The sequence below is a fragment of the Galleria mellonella genome, unplaced genomic scaffold (assembly GCF_026898425.1).
Source record: "Galleria mellonella isolate WM207_F2 unplaced genomic scaffold, CSIRO_AGI_GalMel_v1 utg139, whole genome shotgun sequence".
NCBI lineage: Eukaryota > Metazoa > Arthropoda > Insecta > Lepidoptera > Pyralidae > Galleria > Galleria mellonella.
In genome coordinates, this window is record NW_026441995.1 from 5,256,443 (window position 1) to 5,281,164 (window position 24,722).

The 24,722-nt window shown below is 30.4% G+C and overlaps 1 protein-coding gene across 1 annotated transcript in view; it reads right to left on the reverse strand.

Annotated features, from left to right (window-relative positions):
- Positions 1 to 24,722, reverse strand: part of LOC113509480 (uncharacterized) — an 87,023-nt gene that overhangs the window by 40,810 nt on the left and 21,491 nt on the right. The window contains exon 3 of the mRNA XM_052903507.1: positions 977 to 1,194. Within this exon, the coding sequence (XP_052759467.1) occupies positions 977 to 1,194 (218 nt within the window). The remainder of the gene's footprint in view (positions 1 to 976; positions 1,195 to 24,722) is intronic.

Sequence of the window (24,722 nt, forward strand, 5' to 3'; positions counted from 1 at the left end):
GAGAAATGACTTGTGCTTAGCAACGAAACACGATCATGTACATTACTCTGTTAGTTTATAGTTTATCTTGTTATATTTCAACGAGTTATTTCATACCGTAGTGAATTTTATTATTTTGTATGAAGTTACTTTATGCCATTGTAAATTCCTCTACTATATTTATGTCTTATATTATACATATCGCGAGTCAAATACAGGGCGATATTTAGTCAACTAATGTGACGATTGTCCGAGTGAATTTTAAGAGAATTATTATTTTTTTATACAAAACAAATCTCTACATTTTTCCAGTTTTATAAGTTACCGGATACAAAATTACTCCGACCAGGTACATTATTTAAAATTAATTTGAAAAATGTTATTTTTCGTATACTCGTCATACTAATATATACTCTTATGTATTGCTTACAAATTAATATACGTCTATTAATTTAAATGGCGGGATATTTTAAATTATTTAAGAGCCAAGATATTTTAAGTTCAAACTCAGATGTAAATTAAAATATGCAGTAAATAAAAGTACTTGTATCATTACGAATTATTATGCTCTGTTTGTCTTATTCTTTCAAATATATTTCTAGGGGAGGGGGGAGGGATCGTTAGTAATGCGGGCTACTAGTCCCATTGCTAGCAATATACCCTGTCAGGTCGACCTCCACGCGGTTCCCCCTGGAAACCATCGTGCTGAGTTCCAAGTGTATTCATCACGATGGGGTGACTGACCTGCTATTTTCATTATTAACCTATCATCCCTCACTGGTGCCCCGCCAGCGTATACTATGCGCCAGCGTTAGCGCATGCGGAGTTATCACTCCATTCATCATTCAATAAATATATATATATATATATATATATATATATATATATATATATATAAAATAACACTAGACAGAATACTATTATCATACCTACATTTAAAAAAAGTAGTTTACAAAAATGATTATGAAAATATATTGATTAAAAAACATTGGCTCACCTGTAAAGCGCCAGGCCATGTGCAAGATGTGTCCCCAACTACTTCCACGTCGACTGGTTGGTATTGGGCTAATTCTGATGCACAAGAACTTTGGGTGACTGAAGCACTGTACTGGGCTACTTGTATATTTATTGTTGTCCCCCTGGGACAAATGAGGGTCACCATCTCCTCATCACAGGCAGCTTTTTGATGTGTTCGGAGAGTCCCGAGGAGGAGTTCTGTAGAAGAAGAGACAATCCGTTTTGTAAAATTTTGTAAATGAAATTATACTAGTTTACGACCCATGATATTGTTCCCATAAAGTGGTATCTGAATGTATGAAATTAGTTTTACTAGTTATAAATATGTATATATAGTATGTAACATATACATAGCATATGGTTTATCTATGTATATATATACTGGCAATATGACAAATGCAACTAACAAAAATGGACCCAATTGTCTGGAATAAATAAATAAAATATAATCCGACATTCTGTACAATAACTAGGTAAAGTGTATAATGTTTATATAGAATATAGTAGGATATTTATAATATTTCATACTGGGTCCAGTTCCCCAGATATTACATTTATTGCCTAGGTATTGTATAAAATACCTGAACACATATATACAGTTTGCCGGTAACAAATGTAGTAACCCTCTTATTCATAAACAATAAAACCTATTTTAACTATGACACTGTTTATTTAGCTTCTTTTAAATTAGGAATTTAGCACAAAAGAAAGGGACAAGACAGTTCAATGGGGTAAAATGTGTTTATGAAAGATTTGATGTTTTTATGAATAAGGGGGGGGTCAAAGTTTAATTGAATTGCGTGTCATTTTGAAGAAAACCATATTTTGAGGTATAAAAAATAATAATTCTAATCAACTAACCTATGTATGTACTAAATTTTAATCATATCCAGTCAGCTGTTTAAACATAAAAAAATTGAACTTTTACAATTGTAACATTAACAAGATTATTACAATATTTTATTAAAATAATAATATATGTAACAAAAACGATATAAGAGATCAGGTGTTAAAATTCGACTGAAAAGTAATTTAAACCTTTATATAATAAAATTATTAATAATCCTTTAAATGAAACACAAAATTCAACAGCGTCAGTACAATAACACCGTTTATTTTAATAAAAAGAAATAATGAAACATTAAATCTATTGAAATACCTCTGTATGGTATCATGTGCCCAATATATCAATCAGTAGGCCAATAGACAATCTGCAACCAAATTTATGATCCAAATTATTAAATAATAACCATAAATTGGAAAAGCTATTACTATAATCACATGCCCAACATCTGTCTATTGTTTATAGTCCATAATTTAATTTTAACTACAATATAAACCCATCCACTAAATCTTAGCATGTTTATGTTATAACAAACATCAGATGCGCTGAACTTCAAACCACACTTGCGCGGTAGGTAATAAAGTTGTTAGGATAAAAATATTTATAACAACTTAAGGTAATCCACAGTGTAGTGTGTATCCATAGTGTATACTTGAACAACGGGTCATTAGGGGTGTCCTCTATTTATAGTACAGAATAAGCTCGTATTTCATAGTCGACGAGAGGCGTAATAGGCCGCACGTGGCAGTCATACAGTTCTGTGGTGAATGAAAGGACCAAATCACAGGCGAGAGCGTGGGTGATCTTTTAATCGAAATTGAAATACCTACATATATACTTACTTTTATAAGACATCAAATTTAAATACTTATTTTTAATTAAAATGGTTTAGGTTTTTTTTTCAATTACTGAACTGTCTGCAGTACATTTTTTTCTGCAAGATGTGTAATTTTGATAGTTATTTAAGTAAATATTTTGCACTTGTTTATTCAAAAATGTATTTTTTAATTAATAAGGAATTTTTTTTTAATTAAAAGTAACCTATTGTGCAACTTTAATTAAATGACAGATCATTAATGTCATTTTTTGTTTTTATTACATATATATATTTTTGTTTCACTTTTAATTAATTATTTATATTTATAAAGATTTTATTAATTTTCCAGTATCTCCGATAATCCCAATAAAGAATTTATCTATGGTTTTAAGAATAAGAATAATTTTTATTAAAATTAAATACATGTATTTTTCACAGAGCTCACCGTGAAGATGGGTCTCAATTCGATTGTACTAGTTTTCATTTTCGTTACCTCCTAATTTTATCAGTTCTAAACTGACATAGAAAATTCTTTTTTTATTTACATACATATAAAAAAAATATCAAAATCGGTTCAGTAGATTAGTTTTCAAATCAAAGTAACTACTTTTATCACAATTAAAGTAATGATTTTTATGGGACATAAACTTTCATTATTAAATACTCATTCTGTTATGACTCTACTGCCAATTTTTTTATAATATATATTAGTTTACGTATATAATTGAATATTTGTATGCTGAAGATTTACATATATCTAATATTTATCTAGAATATTCGCATCTAGACGTAGACCTTCATCATCTTGTCACCAAGTTCCTAAATTAATTAAGTTATGCGATCCCAAATTCTTCTAGTCCTAAATTTTCAATGAATCTGGAATTAGGAATTTCCGGAATTAATAAATCTACGTAAGGATATTACACGATCTCTTGACGCATGTCCAACTAATAGCCAGTAAAATAGATTTTCATTTCGTCAGATACTCGTTAAGGTAATGACCTTCAACTATGGTTCATGTATCTAATGGGACAAAAACATAAATTTTCAACAGACTCCAAGAACAACCACAATTATGTTTTTTTTATACCACTATGGTGGCAAACAAGCATACGGTCCGTCTGATGGTAAACGTAGTTTATGGACGTCTGTAACGTCAGGGATGTTTCGCGCGTAAAAGCAAAAAAAATGTATTTATTATCTATAAGATGTATTATATATTATGTAGGGTAAAAGGTTTTCATAGTAATTTAACTAAAGTCTTAATTTTACATTTTAATTCTTTAGCAATGTAAAGGTTGTAAGCCTCTTAGTAATAAAGACAAATGAAGCACAAGTACACTCAGTTCATTTGTTTTTAGATACCATACTATTAAATCATATTTATTTATTTTACTTAGTATATAATAGATATATAACGAATAATATAAAAGAAATACCTAACTTCAGTTAATCCATTGACACTTATTTAACTATATCTTCTATAGAACTTTCATCAACAATAATTGTGATATATTTTATATAATAACCACGTGGTTTACTATACTTATTCACTCTTGATATGTCAGGGAGTTCTGCTCTGTTTAACAGTTGGACAAGAAGTGCCTCCCCACCCATATAACAATCTTTTATATATACAAAGCCGAATTCGAGTATACAGGTCAGCGAAACCACGTGTTCTTACAATTTCATTACTTTTTATTCAAGTATCATGATAATAAATAATTATAAAATAAATTAAATATAAATTAATGTTTTATATACACTACAAGAATAATGTATTGTAAAATTTGGTATAATAACGATTTTAACATTTTATTATTTTTAAACTAGTTACTTTGAGTTTTATTAATATGTAGGTAGGAACACATTTTGACACAAGATGTTAAAGAAAATTAATATAATAAAAAAAAAAATCTAACACGCGCATTGCCGGTTCTTAAGAAACCTTAATACGCCCTTTTTAAGACCCCATGTTTTAGTGTATGTTATACACGATGTATTGACAAATTAGCTTTTATCCGTGACTTTGTCTGCGTGACCGGGATATGTTTACTGGCCGGGATAAAAAATAGCTTATATCCTTCTCCATCCCATACACATAATATGTGTATACCAAATTTCATAGTTATTGGTGTAGCTGATAAGGCGATATAAGGATTTCAAGAAAAACCAATGATTATTTTAAAAAAAATTAAGTACTACATTCGAGAGTTGATCGATTTAAGGAGATATAAAATGATGATGACCATAAATATACTAATAATAAATCTATATGCCTTAGTAATAAAATTAATTAAGTATTAATCTCCAATTATATGATAGAATGGCCGTGTGATCCCGGCATAGAATAGGCCACCCCGTCCTTTCCCGTAGGTGTCATAAGAGGTGACTAAGGGAGGGCGAGGGATGGGTAGCAGCGTCCATCTTAAGACATCTCCAAAACTTAACTGCGGTTGCCAATCCGCTTGCCAAGCATGGCGACTACTGAAAAAACCCCCTAAAGCGAAGGCTTTCGTTCAGCAGTGGACAGTTAAAGTAAGCTAAGTAATTTAATTAATATACTTCATACAATTTATAGCCATCTTACTTGTTCCAGTACTTAGTACCAATGAAAAATATAGTTGTGTTATTAATCCAGTACTTATAGCATATTCCAGCTTTAAAATATTTTCTATATTTTACGGAATAAAGTCTTAATAGGGTTCTTGTTTTATAACATACTTTTCATTCATTCATTCGAGGGATCTTCCTTCTTGCTGATTTTAATAAACATTGTAGTGTTGTTTCAAAGCACTTCGAGTATTTTATTTATTGAATAACTGTAACTCACGAGTTACCCCAAATTAAAATAAATAGGTGTTACAATAATCCTGTGTCTTAATTTAGGACGTGTTCTATCTGTGTACGAAATTTTATGAAAATCAGTTCAGCTAATTGACTGTGATTGAGTTACAAACATCCAAACATCTCTACAAACTTTCATATTTGTAATACTAATAGTTTTTCATGACTTTAACTGCATGCATCAATAAATTTTTTTGTACATTTCTACAGTACATTTGTCATTGTATTATTATAAAATTTGTTACGTACTATTTGGGATTAAGAAAAACATTGGCTATTATTCGAGATGCCCCGATTATGTGAAAGAAGTCGCAGTTAAAAGTTATACTATAAGTACTACTGGTATCGGTATTGTACGAGTATAAAATTAGTATTATTAGTAATTACTTAGAATATCCCAAAATAGAGTCAGTATATTTTATTTAATTAAAATTTAACGATTCTCAACAAAAATGTTTAAATCTTTTATAAATTAAAATCGCTTATATCAAACGGCGTGCTTTTGTTTTATTTAATTTAATAAAACCATAATTTTAATTAAATTTATTTTAAATATACCTAAATCATTTAAAATTTAAATAAAATTATTTTGAGTTAAAAATAAATTAATACCACTTGTACCAAACGGTGAGCATCTGTTTCGGTGCGGTTAACATGCATCCCGTTTAAGGGGTGGCACTCACGGCATAATGAGAACTGAACTTGATGAAGACACGGTTAGCACGCCATCAATCTATGTCACATAAATGTTGGTTGGCACATTTTCGTTTCGCCTCGAATCCATGAATACGGGCGCGTCTCGCCGAAAGATTTTATAAAATCAATTAATTTTACACTTAAATGCCTTTATGTGTGCGGGCACATTAACTAAAAATAGAGATATTAATGTTGTATTAAAATATTTATTGTGCACAATTTATATAGAGACGCGAAAAAGGTTTAGCATAATTAGTGCACTAGCTGCTTTCCGCGACTTTGCCTGTGTGAATCGGTGTACTATCCTAACTTAACACGTTATAATATATATCCTACCCATAACGTTACTAATCATTCAAAACCATTGAGCTGTTTAATCATGATTGAGTTACAAGCACACAAACATATTTACAATCTTTCGTAGAATACTTAAAGAATTCTGTTTCCATAATTTAAAGGCTAAAAAAATTTGTAAAATGGAATAATAGCTATCCTTTCAATGTACAGTGTCTGTCATATTTATTTTACATACATACAGGTTGCTACTGACTGAAAAAAATTAAAAAGTTACAGATATATAATATTTTAGAAGGTCTATTGACCTTTCGTGCTTCCTACACATTTATCAATCTATTCATACTAGCTCGCTGGTGACGATTACTTTTAACTTAGTCCTTTTCAATCATGTTATCTATGTTGGCGATATATGTATGTTCTTCTAGGGCAGCCCTTATCGACATTTCACGCTTTCGTGCTTAATAAATCTTTTTCGTAATCCTTCCTTCTTACTTTCTCAACAATTGATATAACCAACACAGTTTCCTCTTTCAATTTAATGGTCATGGTACTTTAAATAAATATTGCGATATGTCTATTGAGCTGTATAGGCAGAGCATTTTGCCTTTCCCTTGGGTATAAACAGAACCAAAAAAAAATTTTAGTTTTTTTTTTTATATTGTTTGTCCATTGTTATATGCCTGTACCGTTCTAAAGTTAAATAACTAAAATTTTTTTATTAAAATGTATCATCACGTTTAGATTAAGTTAAAATTGATCTACACATGTGTATCTGAAAACATTGCTCACTTTTTTGTCGGTCGAGTAAAAAATACTAGATCATAATTTAATTTTTTTTTTCTTTAACATGTTGCGGTGAAAGTGGATCACTACTATCAATAATAAATTTATAAATTGGTATAGATATAAATTATATATATATCTCTATATATTTAGCTATCATAGAAATTAGACTACGTTATTCTTCATAATAAATGGAACGTGTATGCTAAATAGCAGTAGCAGTGTGTACCTGGCATAGCATTGGCTACCCTTTCCTTCTCTGTGAGTATCGTAAGAGGGGACTAAGGGAACTGAACGGTCGAGGGATGGGCAGTAGTAACCATCTTAAAACGTCACCAAAGCCTAATGTTGTTAACCCGCCTGCCTAATGTGGCAACTACCGGCAAAACCCCCCTTTATAGTATGCCAAATATTATGATAATTAGTTAAGAAAACAAATTCATTTTCACATGAACAATATTACTAAGTAGGTATAGTTTAATACCATTACAGATGACGGATACCACATTCCACCGCTTTTTCGAATAGAATAAAAAAAAAACAATCTCGTTTCTTGTTGCAGCAGCACAAGCTACAATATATTATCAGAAAACACTTCGACTAACTAAAAAAAGATATTTGTTTTCCCCCTAAAACTCTCCCCTTCTCAACGGCCCCGTTTCGCGTTTGGCATTGACCCAAGTATCAAAAGATTGTACAACCGAACAGAACCCAAAACAAGTCTAGTTAAGAGCACACTTGAAATTTATTTTTGGATACATTCCTCTTAAATACTTGTGCATTGTCTCTGGGTGTTTTCAATGTGTTTTATTTTAATATAACCCCTCTTAAGATTTATGCTATTCTTAGATACAATATGAAGCATTGTACGCGCGAGCGTTTATGTAATTACCATATGTACATATTCATATGTACACTGTGTTTCACTCGTGTTACATGTTTATATTATTGTTAGTATGCAAATATATTTTAAAACGTTTTCCAATAAAAGGATCTCAATTTTTCAGATTTTTTTATGTGGCAATCATACACGATTACATTGCCTATTCTGAACCGATTTTTATTTGTTTTTTTTTTTTTATTTTATGTGGATTATTCCCGTGTTGGTGTCATATAACAGTGATGAGTGAAGATCCTTGCTATTTTTTTTATGTACTGCATAAAATTGCTTGTTGTTTGTAATAAATAATTTGAACGATATTTCAATCTGATGATAGAGACTATTTTAAATCATTTTACAATGTATAGCTTTGAAGAATGACAAAAATCCAACTCATACGTTACATAAGCACTTCTTTGTGTTTTTTTTTTTACACTCGGATATAATATAACTATTCTAGAGAATAATCTATCTAATTTATAGCTTGGTTTATATTTGTGGTTTCACGTAGGTATGCTAATGATAAAGAATTAAACAAAATATATAAAATTATAATTACAATTCTACAATACAGAATTTAACGTTTAAAATATGTATTATATAGAAAGATAAAAAAGATATTCCTGATGATTTCCTACAAAAGATTCCAATAAACAATTTAATAGGACGCACAATAAAAATTCTGTATATATATACAAACACTTCATAAATACACAAAAATATATGCATACATACATTTACTAATTTAATAGGGAGCAGACATTCCTGGTTTATATTGATGAGCTTCCTTAGATATTCATTGCTTTGGATGAAATGTGTTTTCGGTACCGATTCTCTATAGACTCGATTAAGGAAACGGACTTATGTTTGGGGTCATTTCCCCAGATATTTATCGCCTGATTTTCAGTAACTAATAACACTCAACGTATTGAAGTTTGTAAATCGTGTACAAAACAAGAATTATTAAAAAATAAATAAATAAATAAAACCAAAACACAAAAAGAGTGGGTAGAAGGTAGTTACTTTCATTGATAAAAAGTCTTCACTCAACTGTTAATGAACAAATCATTAACAGTCAATCATATAATAAAATATTATGTCTCACAAAATAATAATTATAATATAGCCTTTATTCAGATCAACTTAACACTGCCTTTAAAACAAACATTAAACTTAAAAAAAATAAACTTTATATAACTAAAAAAAAACTTATTCTAGTAATTGCTTCTTGCTTATTTTCTGTAGATCTGTTTGCCAATCGGCAAAGGCCTCCTCCAACCGTTTCTTTCTTGAGCCACTCTGTCCCATGTTATTCCAGCCACTTCCCTGATGTCATCATCCCATCTGATGCATAACTAAACATAAACTACTGAACCGATTTTGATAAAATTTCTATAAGACTTATAGATAAAAAATAAGTTTTCAAATAAATTAATAACTGACGGAGTTATAAGGTAATAGACTTAAAAAAATACAACTGAATTGAGAATCTCCGTCTTGTTGAAGTCTATTAAAAAAACCCTAATGTAAAATTTTAGATCGGTGACCATTTAATTGTACTTGTACTTAATTTAAATACTATTTAAACTAAAAAAATCATAAAGAAAACATCACAAAAAAAAGATATTGAATAATCTACAATATTTAAGCGTTTATTGAAATATGAACCATATTTAAAAAATGGAGAAGGAGCAAATTTAAAACTCAATTATTTTGAAAATAAATTTTCTGTTCAGAATAAAAAGTATTAACCTATCAAAATCATTTAAGCAACATTTACTTATACTTTACTGGTATTAAATATCATTAATAATAATAACAATGACATTTCAGAAGTATCCTTAAATAAATATAAATCCATATATATCAACTTTCTATATTGCCAACAAAATAATGTTGCTGATTGTAATATTGGCTACCAAATTATAATTTCAAATTATTTATCCATACATAATATATATTCAATAGGTCTATTTGATTGATAATTTGATATGATATTGGAATAACTTTAATAGATACGTTCCACCATAATTACCTCTCTCTTTTCTATGTATTTAGCCATAAACAAACAACATAATTGAGTCTCAATCACTGTCTATATACAGATTGTTTTTAAAAAATAGAATATACGATTTGGCAAATATAATTAATCTTTTGTACCGGAAACCTTCTACAAAAACATTTCGTCCATTGAACAGAGTGCCAGAAAAGGAAAATGGAGTGCGGTCCATAATGATTTCAGTTCGTATCAAAACAAGTCTCGATATTAAATATAGATTGAAGTCCATTTCTTTTTAACTTCCCACAAATCCTTTGGAAATGAAATATCTGATTTTGATTGTATCCAATTTGTTGTTTTATTAAAATATAAATACATTCCAAGTGAAATATTTCATTTTTATATTTCTATTTTTTTTTCTCTTTAAATTAAACGAAAATGGAAACTTTTTACCAATCTCTTTCAATTTTACCTTTCGCAACGTCAGCTGTACATCAATTTAAAATAATGGAATTCCATTCACCGATTTTCATTAAACGGACAAAGAATCCATGTATAAATTGTATTTCACTAATAGTTATATTATTAATATGAATTTTAAAACTAAGAAATAGGTCATAATATATAAGGATAAAATCGCAAATCATTATTTTAGTGATATTCGGTTATTATATCAGCCGTTACCCGTCCACTACTGAACAAAGCCTCCCCCATAAGGGGGATTTTACCAGTAGTTGCTGTACTTGGCAAGTGGCTTACTAACCGATAACCACAGTTCTGGTTGCATGAATTAGGATAAAATGTATTTTTATATCAGACGTTAACTGTCCACTGCTAAACATAGCTTCCCCCATAAGGGGGATTTTACCAGTAGTTGCCAAGCTTGGCAGGCGGGTTGGCAACTGCGGTTTGTCTTTTGGTAATTTTTTAAAAGAGATGCTGCTGCTCATCCCTCCACTATAAGTTCCTTTAATCGCCTCTTACAACACCCACGGGAAAAGAAGGTATGACCCATTGTATGCTGGGAGCTTCACGGCACTATGTATTTAACGGTAATTTCAATATTCGTTTAAAATAAATACTATCGATTTTGAAGAGGAGATGGTCACTTTGTTCATATCTGTTTATGTGTATCTTATGCGATAACATCAAAAATTTCAAACAAATTTCGATTTTTGTAAATAAATAATAATAAATAAATACATTTAGAACACGTTGTTTTCTTTTATTCCCTTTTACAATCAGCGTCACTACGAAAGCCTTAACGTATAAATCTATTCAAAATATTAAAGGTATAAACTTATAACTTAAAATGTATAGCAATACGAACAAATTATACTCTTTTGAAGTCACCCGTGGAGTACAAAATTATTTATGTTCTAGGAATCACTCAGTTGTTTTACGATTGAAGAAAAAAAAAGTCGACAGAAACACGAGGGATGTCTCGACGTTAATGTTCGAGGAATGTACGGACTGTGCGTCCCATCAAAACATTTTTATGGCAACATTGGATCCAGTGGTATGGCCGTAGTGATGTGCAGACGCGTTCGATATGAGCAAACATTATTTAAGTAGATACTTACATTTCATGGAGTTTTTTTTATTGTTGTTATATAGGTATTAGTGTAAAAATACATACATCCAATATAAAGATAATACCGTATTTAAGATATCGTAAAATAACAAAAACTATTTGAATATTAAGTAAATATTGGGGTCGATTCTGGGGTGGCTTTGGCCCTTTTTTTACTACTATGGTGGCAAACAAGCATACGGCCCGTCTGATGGTGAACGGGGTTACTGTAGTCTATGGACGCCTGTAACGCCAGGGATGATACGAGCGCGTTGTCGACCCTGAAGAAACCTTAATACGTCTTTTTTGAAGAACCCCAGTCTTGTAGTCTCTAGGAAAAGCCTCTTAAGCTATCTATTAAACTTATATTTTAATTCAATAATTTCTCAAAATTATTGTTTATGGACCATGATAAATTAATAATATAATAATATTTATTTTTTTTTTTTCATTTATGAGTTTCCTCTTGTCGGTGCAACTAATTATTTAAATTTCAATCTAATAATAATATTATTAGATTTAAATTTATTAGAAAATTACTTTAAAAAAAGATTTCACCGTGATGTCATTTTGATTTTTTTTTGAGATTAGAGAAATGGTACGCCACAGTCGACCCCATTATATATTATAGTAAATGCGAAAGTTTGTAACAATGGATGGATGGTTGGTTGTTTGTTACTCTTTCATGAAAAAAACTACTAAACGAATTTGAATCAAATTTGGTACATGGGTAGGTTAAATCCTAACTTAGCACATAGGATACATTATATATTAATTCAGGCAGGTGAAACTGCGCGATACAGATAGTACTGAGTAAATTAACATATTCATATTTCCCTATTAACCAATGTAACAATTTTCGTCACACAATGGCAAGTCAATATTTACATTATAATTTTGAAATTAATAAAATAAATAATAACAATAAGATTAAAATTATAAAATAAAATTACAAATGAATTATAGTTAACATTATAAATTAGTTACTACATGTCAATATAAAGGTAACCATATAACAATAATGATGATTTCAAGTTATAAAATTTTTATTGTCATACTTCTTCATAAGTTTTGTTTTGTGCGTGCGTGAGTGCGTGCGTGAGTGCGTGCGTGTGTGTGTGTGTTTGTGTGTATGTATGTATGTTTTATGTTATCTCTCTCTATATTTTTATTTCTTCATAACACCATTACTAGGTATGAATATTTTAATACTATTGTAAATATTTCTTCCGTCCTAACATTCCCACTAAAACTGTATACTAATACAATTGTAGGTAACAATCTTTGTAAAACTACTATATTGAAAGTATATCGGTCTGATCTCTTACACAGTCCCATGTGTATAATGTTATCTAAATCTTAAACATCTATTACGAGTGTTTGTAGACTTTTATTGCTATCCCTCTATGGTCAACACAAACGATTTCAAACGACAGATTTAGAGTGGTTCCGTTGAAAAACATAAAAGTACAGCTGTAGACATGTTTAGTACTAAATACACGTTCATTATATTATACTTTAAGTAAACAGTGTAAAGCATTTGACTTTAAGAGGTCTCCATGTTTGTATTCCTCTAAGCATATTTAGATTTCGGTATTTGAAGAGGATTTTGTAGAATTGAGCTAGGAATACGCGTGACTCTATTCATGAAGTCAATCTCTAACTTTAACTATTCAATTTCTAGTTTAGAATGTTGTTTAATTTATAATAGAAATTTGAATATAATTTCCATTACAAACAGTAAGCCAGAGTCTGGGCCTTCGTGTACAAAGAAGGCGACCTAGAAACTCTACACCAGACAAAGAAAGTAACAAGGAAAGTAATATAATAATTTATACCGGCTTTACTTACTTATTTTACCACTGGATAGCTCAACTATTAAATTATAGTATAACTTAGGAAACTCATAGTTTAATAAAAGTAAAATTAATGTTTTTTTTTTTATGATACTTAGAATGACAAACAAGCCGATGGCATATCTTATTGATAGTAATCGTCGCCTGTAATTATAAATAATTATAATGTAAATTCATGTTTATTTATTTCTTTATATGCTTTTGTATATTTACTTTTATATTAATTCTAATTATATTTTAATTATATTAAAATTTAAATATTGAATTTTAACAAAGAAAAAAAGATTTTTAAAGAACTGATATTTTGTTCCTGTTTGTTAAATGTGAATTGAATTGTAGCCAAAAGGCTTTGAAAAGAAAACATCTAGCAAAAGTAGTTTTCTGTTGAAACTGTGTTTCTATCGCTTTTAGTGATATTTTTTCTTTTAAATTTCAAACCTGAACTTACTCTTTCAGAGAAAAAATTTGTACTATTTCACTTACAAGTAAGTGGCTAACAACTCATATATCAAGATGAAAAATTGGCAAAACAAACGTATATTTGTTGCTAGACCATGATGCCAAAACATAAGTGTTATGATTTAAACAACAAAACAATACGTTTAAGAGTACTAATTGTATAATTATACAACTACCATAAGTAGATGGTAATGGGTAGAAAGATATAAAATGTAAAAGAATTTAAATACATAGTTAAAATAAATAATGTTCATAAATTTTACTAATATAATAAAATCGTAACATGAATCTTTACATTAGAGGTATTTAAGGAAAATTAATATAAGGCATCTTAATAAGACTAATAGATGTTAAAATAATAATTTTTAGATATTTTTGTCTATCATAAACATGAATAGACTTCATAAAATATACTGTGAGGCACATCTCATCAAAAGTTAAAATCTTCACATGGTAGTTTAAAAGATTGGCTGATTTACTATCGCATAGTCTTAAAACGCTGGGTGTCTACCATGAAATGAAATTCCGAATTTTCGGACTCAATTTCATATTTTCTTTCATACCGAAATCGGCCCAGTAAATGGAGCTTAACATTTTGTTCGTCATAAATCCTACCGCAGGATTCCAAAGGAACGATATTTTAATATTTTTAATCAGTATCTATCATGTAATTTTAATATCAAATTTGTGTTTTGCTCGGCCCCGAAATTTTAGAAAATATTTTATGGCAAGCACAGTGGGATTAAAAACTTTAATGTTTGAATATAATACAGATATCCATTAAGAAGTAATTTCCTGTAACTCACGTAAAAATAAAAGATAAAAAGTTAGCGATAAACACCTAAGTTCTTTTGTAAACATTTTGCTTTTAATATTATTATAGGTATATTTATTTACAATTATGTTTAACGCTCATTAATAATTAATTAAATATCATTATTTTACATCTTGTTATGAATAATTCAGTTAGCTACATTTACTCTCACGGTTTACACAGAGAACGCATTATCATTAATTAATAGTTCAAGATCACACGAGACAAATATTAGAATAATATCATACGCCGTACTTCGGCATTTCTGTTTAGCTAATGATATTAATTATAAGTACGTATAGCTTAAAATTGTATTTTATATTGCTGTATAAATACAGTTAGTTGGCTTAACAGAAAGTGACGTACTACAGTGATTTAAGCAAGAAAAAAAGAACTTCTGCAATGCGAAAATGGACGGATTCTGATAAATGTAAAATATAGATTAATTTATTATTAATAACTCTTATCTATTTACGCAATTTTTTATTATACATGCTTTAGTAAAAATGTGCTCCATTTGGACAGAAGGGGAAAAATGTTGGGTCACTTGATACGACACGACGAACTTATGAACATTATAATAGAAGGTAAGATAGAAGAAAGGAGGGGGAGAGGGAGACTGAGACATAGTTACATCGGGCAGATCAAGGAAGGAGTTGGTGTCGTGTCGTATCAAGAGGTGAAGAGACTCGCTGAAAATCGTAGTGAGTGGCAAGAGGTCTACCGACAAAAGCGCAGCTCTTAAATAGGATAGATAGATAGATAGTAAAAAATATTCCCACTATTTTCTACTTTTATATTTATATTTTTATTTACTTGATGAAATTAGCTCAAACTTACACCTTATTTGTATGACAACTAAACGTGTCGCTAGTAAACTATAATACTTGATATAACGTCATAGAAACATTTAATAGTAGCAACCCTATCTGACTCTAAATCATTACAACTTAAAATATAGGTATGCAATGTTCTTTTACAGTTTTACATATCAGCTTATTCACGTTGATATCTTTGAAACTACCCCAATAGTTTAGGTCTTAATTATAGGACGGTTATTCACGAGTGTGCTATTTTTTAATTCTCTAAATAAAATTTTACATAGTATAGATTCCAACTCAAAATTAAACCTTATTTAGGATACGCAAAATACATACAGTTGCGATATCTATGTAAATCAATCTATGATACAATAAAATAAATTTCTACAGGAATGAACTAATTTCAATTTCTACAATTGTTCTGCATTTTTACATTCATTTTAAAAATAAAACAGTTTATCAGAAGCGAAAGGAAGAATCGCGGGCAACTTGCATCCTGAATGAGACACTGAGATATTTATTATCAGAAATGCAGCAAAGAATTTATGGCAAAATGCATAAATACTTCTCGAATAGACAGTTATCTAGATTTGTTTATAATATATTGAATTTTCAAAAAACAATATACATATTTAGTTGGCATGGATCGGTATTTAAATTTGACTATAATACCTACTTCTACTTTTTTAAATATTTTTTTTATTAAATAAGTGTTAAGATGTATTGAGACGTATTTCTACAGGTTAAAATGATAATGATAATTTTATTCTTCAATATTGAGCAAATAAAAGTAAATATATGTATAAATACGATTTTGGATCCCTTAGCCAATTGTAACCTTTCCTTAACATCCCATTAACATCAGCTAGGCACCCCATAAGTAAATGATATAAGCTTGCTTTTACCTTATGATATATCGAATTTTTCGGGTTTTCCTTCTTTTTCACTAATGTATTGTGCTTTGTTTCCTTTAGTAACATCATAAAAATAAAAAGAGAAAGATTTCACTCAGGATCTAATATCCTGAGTGAAATCTTGTTCTATGAAAATTTTCATGTTTTTAGATCTAACAATTTCGACTTGTTGCTAGTACCTTTTCACAACATATACAATTTTAGTAGTATGCTTGTCTTACGTTCATGGAAGAATTTTAAAAATTCTCTTCTTAAATTTCATGCTTAATAAATAGAATCTAGAATTCTATATCGTCTTACTAACGTTCTTTGTTATTCATTTATCGCAATTAGGTGACGTGTATCTTAGTCATGATTAAGTATCTATTTCTCTGTTTTTTTCGCATTTAATAATTTAAGATGTGTTTCCAAACAAAAAAAAAATAACAGAAAAGTTAATAATATAATAATATTCTATGTACAATAAAATAATTAATGTTTATAATAGTTGCAGCAATCCATTCCGAAAATAAGCGTTTGGGTACGAAAGGTACATAAATCCTGATTGTGGATCTGAAGTAAACTGATGCCATAGAAAAATAACGTTCGGATATTTTTCTGCATATTGAGCAGAGAAAAATGATTGATGATGAGGATCAGCCATTTCTATTTACTGCCAAACATAGGTCTCCTCTTATTGGGGGGTTTTGCCACTTTTCTAGCCTTTAGTGATGTTTTAAGAAGGACGCAGCTGGCTATCCTTTGACCATTAAGTGGCCTTAATTGCCTCTCCCACAGAAAAGGAAGAGGTAGCCTATTTTATACTGAGACTACACAGCTATCTAGAGATTTCTCTGAAATGCGTAAAATTTCGTTCAGTTCCCATGTATACAGAATTGTACAAAAAACCCGTTCGGTGAAAATCTGCAATGCGTATACGCCTTAAGTGTTTTCAATAAAAGTAACTGATACGTATTAATATATAAATACACACTAACATTATTATATAAAGATACGATTAGTCGTGTATTTGACAGGCTGAAATGGGTACAAAATAAATACTTTGATGACTCATACATCTCAATGGGCCCGGCTTTTTTGTTGGCGCGCCGCTTAATATCCTACCCAGCATCCGTTTTTAGGCGCATATCCCTTTGAAAGAAAATATAATTTTTCATAGGTTCAGTAGTTTATTTAATATTTCTTATAAAATTTAAAGCGAAATATTTACCTTGAGGTGAAATAAAATATAATAAAAAGAAAAGTTTTGATTTTTTGTTTGTATTGCATAACTGATTTTATTAAGCGATTTTAGAATTTATTTCATTTAAAGAAAGATGCACTGTCAGCATATAATATAGGCTGCATTTTAACAAATCGTACGAAGACGGGGCGGGTTACTTATGATTGTTAAAATTGATGCTATATTCAGTACTGTAACAACTATTTTATAGTGCTCAAATTTCAAACCAAGTACCTATACCTAACAAACAGAAAAATAGTAATTCATATTTATAAGATTTTTGGATATTTTAATATTTAGATACGTATTTTTATATTATGTGTTCAAAGCTAATTTCAATTAATTCCTATAACCGTGTAGGTCACGGCATAGAATATGCCACCCCTTCCTTCCCCGTGGATGTCGTAAAGAGGCAACTAAGGAAGATTAAGGTTGAGGGTTGAGACTTTGTACAAAAGTCGATTGCTTGGGTACCTCTATCCCATTCGTGTTTCTACCATGAAGCAGTTGTATTTGCATGGCTGTGTTTCGATTTGAAGGGTGGGATATGGCGTGAATTTACAGGGTACAGAGGAATAACATCTGAGTCCTCAGGAATGGCAACGCATGGGGAGTATCATGGGCAAACAGTATACTCTATTATGTCCATGGTACTACTCATATCTATAGGCAACGGTTACCACTTTCCATCAGGTGGGCCGTCAGCTTGTTTGTCATTCTAAGTTGTATAAAAAAAAGCAGAGTCAAAACATCACCAAAAGCCAAACTGCTGTTATCAACCTGCCATTTAAGCTTGGCAATTACTAGCAAAATCCCTCGTATGGGGAAAGCTATGTTTAACAGCGAACGGCTGATATAAAAATACATTTTATCCTAATTCACGCAATTAGAACTGTGGAAAATATTATTGTCAAATTAATCCTTGTTAAAATATAAATCACCGTTCTCATTATTATATAACAATATAACAAAAACATTTCCTTTCACTACATTACTCAACCTAACGCCAAATGAAAATCGTACAATATAATTCTATATAAATCATTCACCGTCCATCATTCTTAGTGCCTTTAGCGTGTCAGAAATCTGTGAACTCAATCATTTGCTTCCTGCTCCTACCTTATAAATAGGTCATAAATAGCACCGCGACATAATCGCTGAATAGAGCCACTGAGAAATATGTTTAGTGGGGCGTACAGTCACGAACGTTAGAAGGCGTTATATTTTGATGGTCACCATGATCTTCTATTTAGTACGAAGTGAACGCAAATTGCATGGTGACGGTTAAAATAATTAAAAGTCACGATGCTTTTTAGTGGTTCGTTACCCTGAAATATGGGAAAGAAATTATGACTCCCTATTAAAATAAAAAAGTAGCTTAAGCAACTTTGCTGAGCTATGTCCTTTCTAGTTCTGAACTGATTTTGATAATCCTTTTTGTACTCAATTACTAGAAATGATTATTTAAGTTTCTAATGCTCTTCTTAAGATCTTCATATTAATTTCCCATTTACATACATCGTATATTCACAATTTTATTATATTAATAAAATAAGTATATGTCCATTATTTATAGTTTTACTAGTATCATCATATTTTGGCACAGGTACCCTTACTGTCAACCTACAAAATAATCGTATAATCTATCTGACACGGGTTTAGGTGGACAGCCACCTATTACATTTGGAGTTAGTTTAAAAGGCATATATTTTATATAAAGGCACAATGTATACATACAAAAATAACTTGAATAATAATACAAAAATAAAATAAAAATGCTACCGGAATAATAAAAGAAAGTAACGATAATAAGATACCTACTAATATTATTACAATCACCTATAAAATGTATAATGAATACCTATCTCGAGTTATACATTGCCTTTCATAACAGTATAACGATGAAATTATTATATTATTATATCTTGATCAGTAATATATAGCTCTGGGTTTGGCTAACATAAAGCGCTAATCAAGCTGAGGTTGCAATGAACCAGCCATATAGCTCAAAGAATTGACAACCAATGGAGAAGAAAAGTTCTCGAGCCAATCTCGTATTGGTAAATGCACAAAACGACTCCCTATTTGATAATCAACTTTAAGTACATTGCATGGAGTCAGTGTATACAGTTGATTCAGAATAATTGCTTATGGTAGTTTAAGAAGAAGACCTATATTCAGCAGTAGATGTTTAGCAGCGCCAATGACGATGATACTCCAATGCCTCGTCTAGTCCTAACCTAAACAGAGCTTTTATACTATCAGTAAACGACTTACAAATGATAATGATATCAGCCGTTAACTCTCCGCTGTTGAACATAGAGCTCTCTCTATATATTTGCTAGTAGTTGCCACTCTTACAAGTACTTAAACATATTTTTTGATAAATCGAAAATATCCAATCATGTTTACAAACATTCTAATAAGTGATACTTCTTTTTTATTTTTTAATACTAGCTGACCCGACAGATGTCGTTTAGTTAAAAGCTTTTGGACTATGGCAGTCCGTATACTTCAACCAGCAACAGTTTATATTATATAAGAATGAAAAAATGCAATTTTTACATTCTTCTGAGTAATTTTTACTATTATATCGAATATTTAAAAAAAAAAAGAATATTTAGAAACACGTTTAACGATTTATTTTTATTTATATAGATTAGCTTGTTTCCGGTTTCTATTGTAACATGTGGTTTTAAAAGTCAGTAAACCAGTGAAGTGGACTACTTGTACGGCGTATCGAGATAAAACATGCACCAAAGTTTAAGTTATTCCTTCAGGATCAAATTATGGAAAATGCATTCAATTTGATGTAGTAGTTAGTATTTGTGTGATGCCGGAACAAACATATAAATAGACAACATATCTAAAAAATATTGTTTTGACTTCTATCGCCTTTATCAAGACCTCTTTTATATTATATATTTTTAAATTTTATTTATGAACAAATATTGTCTACATATAATTTTATTATATTTGTATTCTAAGATTAACTATAACAAATACAAATGACTACGATATCAATCGAAACGGTCATTAAAATATTATATCCTTGTTACTAATCCTAACTCCAAAATCAGTTTTATCATACGCTTGTATTATTATAAGTGCTCTCTTGTCTTCATGTCACGTACGTACAAGATTCCCACAAACCACTCAATGGTCGATAGTGCGGTGTTTTGGGGATCCCTTGTAACTTACTCGGGGAGTGCAAATGTGTGTTCTCCTGAAATAGGGCCTTTAATTCTCCGGCCAATTGATTGTCGACTTTGGTTGCCGTTAAGCAGAATACACATTTGTACGCCAGCTGTTTCTGGAATCCATTATTTTATCTTTGGCCTTTTAATAGTGAGCAGGTTACAGGCGCTATATGTATGACCATAAGAACATGTTGATATCCCAGTGCTGGGTAAAAGTCTCCTTCTATGCAAGAATAATATTGGCCTGCTATTATTATATATGTACATTATACCGTCTATATCCTATGACTGTTTCCATAGTTCTATCATAATTTTATTGTACCAACATATTTAATAACAGTTCTCTTCATCTTTATACATTGCAATTGTTTTATAAGTATTAAATTATAACATAATAATAATAAAGAACGCAAAGACATGTGGTCGAGGAATGGGCAGCAGTGTCTCTCTTAAAATATCACCGAAGCCTAAACTGCGGTTGTTAACTCACCTACCAATATTTGCTACTATTGGTAAAATCTCCCAAAGGGGTTATATATGCAAATGTCAATCTGGACCAAATATTTTGTCATTATCATTGGTGGAATATATGAACACCATCGTGATCCTTACACAGTATGAATGCTGCCGAACACCATCGTGATCCTTTGACATTTCACCCTTACCGGTAAACCAATCAAACAATGTACACAGTTTGAAGCTCTAGAACTTCACTTGCTTGATGAACGCAATGTTGTGGAATAAACAACTTATGTTCATTTCACAACATTTCTGTTAATATTTACAAGAAATAATACAAGCTGCTTTAGTATAGGTTCACACTGTATTTCACAAATCAATATGGTTGACGATGTTGAAGTAGTGAAACAGTATTAAACTTGTTAAAAGAAGAAAGAGACAGAGTTCGCCTGCCACTGATACTCAAATATAGGAAAGAATTAAATAAATCTCAATTGTTAGAGATAAGAACCCAAGATTAATTAGAAATTGAATAATGTAAATTGGATTAAATGTGACGAATAATAAGAGTTGTTTATGCTGAAATAGCGTTCCTCTTTAAATATCACCAAAGTCTAAATATAGTTGCCAAACTACCTGACAAGTACTACGATTGACAGGTAGCAACTTCTGGAAAAAAACCCTTATAGGGAGGAGGGGGGATTGTTAGTAATGCGGATTACTAGTCCCATTGCTAGCAATATACCCATATCGACCTCCACCCGTTTTCCTTTGGAAACCATCGTGGTTAATTTCATCCCTCACTGGTGCTTCGCCAGTGTATACCAGAGAAGTTACCATTCCATTTTCATCCATTAATAAAAACCCTTATAGGGGAGACGTATGTTCAACAATAGACAGTTAACGGTTGTTAAGATGCTGAAATAGTAAAATTATTAGATAAAATTTTCTTATTTTAGCATCTTGTACTAAAATCCCAATTACATGGAAAATCTTTGTAGATCCAAAGAATGATGAAAGAGAACTTTGCCATAAATAAAAATATTCTAAATGGGTATATCTGCTCTTTGTTATATATGATAATCTTTAAAATCTTTTTAAATTTATATAAGCTAATAAGATCAAATCGAAAAAAAATAAAAGGTATCCGATTTCACGAAAAAATTTGTCTCTCATATATTGAGAAACCCTGTGGGAAATGCTATCTGTAATTTTCTGTATGTTAGTAACACAAACGCTGTATCTATATATTGCACGCGTAAACTCGATACTAGACGACTTCCTAATTAATATTAATTAAGATTAGATACATATAGAGGATCCATTCCACTTGATTTGCTCTTATTGACAATTATATGTATAATATTCTTATATATATGAACTTACCTATTAATTTATGTTAGGTCATCTGTAAGCGATTGCTTCCAGCAATAAGGCTAGGTTTTGTAATTAATTACATATTTTATATAATATTTACATACATGCCACCCCATCTATTCCTGTCGTAAGATGCAACGAAGGGAACTTCATAGTCGAAAGATGGCTCATCCCTCTCAAAATATCACTTAAACCTAACTGAGGTTACCAACCCGCCTTCAAAGTGTGGTAACTATTGGGAAAACCCCCCTTATGTGGGAAGCCTATATTCAGTGGTGGACACTTGAAGGCTGATATAATAATTTATATACGTTTAATTAATGCGGAATAAAGAGAATTATGTTTTGTTAATATATGTTGAGAGCGCCACTATTTATAAATTGATTGTTTATACACTTTTATATATATTTGTTATTTGTACTTGACAAAGGGTTTAGTTAGGTCTACTTAATGATTTGTCCGAAGATATAATAACTGTTATTTTGATTTAATTCTAACGTTGATACTAGATGGCGCTGTGTTCTAAAACACGCTATAATGTAATTCCATAGAAGTCAGGTTCTAGCATTATAGATTTAAAATATTCGGTACTGTAATAGATTTTTTTACATTATTTTACATTTAATTTAATTTACATTTTTAATTTTTTTACGTTACTCTTTCGTATGCGGTATTTTATTTCGGAGATTTTTGGGCTGTCTGATACCGCGGCGTGTACCCCATCAATATATATATGAATATTATTAATAGAAATATGTGATTACATAATGTACAATATACCTATATAAGACAAACGTACTATATGTTTACTTATAAACGCTATCTGGTCCCAACATAGAATGGATCACCCTTGTTTTCCCGTGGGTGTCGTAGGAGGCAACTAAAAGAACTTAATGGTCGAGAGATAGACAGCAGCGTCCCTTTTAAAATACCACAAAGGCTAACTGTGGTTGCCAACCCGCCTGCCAAGCGTGACAATTACTGGCAAAATCCCTCAATACGAAGAGGCCTATGTCTAACAGTGGACAGCAATATACCTATATAAACAAGCAAAAGCCATCTTAAAAAGTACACGAGCATGTACGATATTTGAAAACTTTATATTTTATCTGAAAACGCTTTTACTCTCAAAGGATCAACTGGATCATTATTAGTAGACCTAACTCCTAACATAACAATTACGCCGGCTTACAGCGTCGGAGGCTATAATCCGACTTATTAATATAATCATAACTACGTCAGAGATATCTATATCACATAGCTGTCACGAAACACAAGACTTGTGTGTAATGAAACGTTACTTTTCAGCAAGATAATGAGAATTCAGCTTTGCTGTAATATCTGCATAGATTGTGATTTAAGATCAACCTTTGGATATGCGAAAACGTCATTAAGTATTACGTATCTATGCTCAGTTTCATAGACCAAAAGTTCCATTACCTATTCGTGCTGAAATTTATCTCTGAAATTAATAATTTAAGATATTTTTTAATAATTAAAAATCGCATTCCACAAAAAGTCCGACTTTAATTGTAACAAAAGCAATTATTTTGACTTAAAAACTAAACTACCTAACCGATTTTGATAATATTTCTCTAGGACTAATCTGTAATTATAGGATATACTTACAGATAAAAATAAAATTCAAAGTTGATTTAGAACTGATGGAGATAACAAACATAAAAAACAACTGAATTGAGACCCTCTTTCTTTTTGAAATCGATTGAAAAACAAAAATGTAACAAATAAACTTTTAAAATTAAACGGTTACTATAACCAATTAATGTTAGAAATAATTTTTTTTTTTTTATAACACAGGGGGCAAACGAGCATGCGGCTCACCTGATGGTAAGTGACTACCGCCGCCC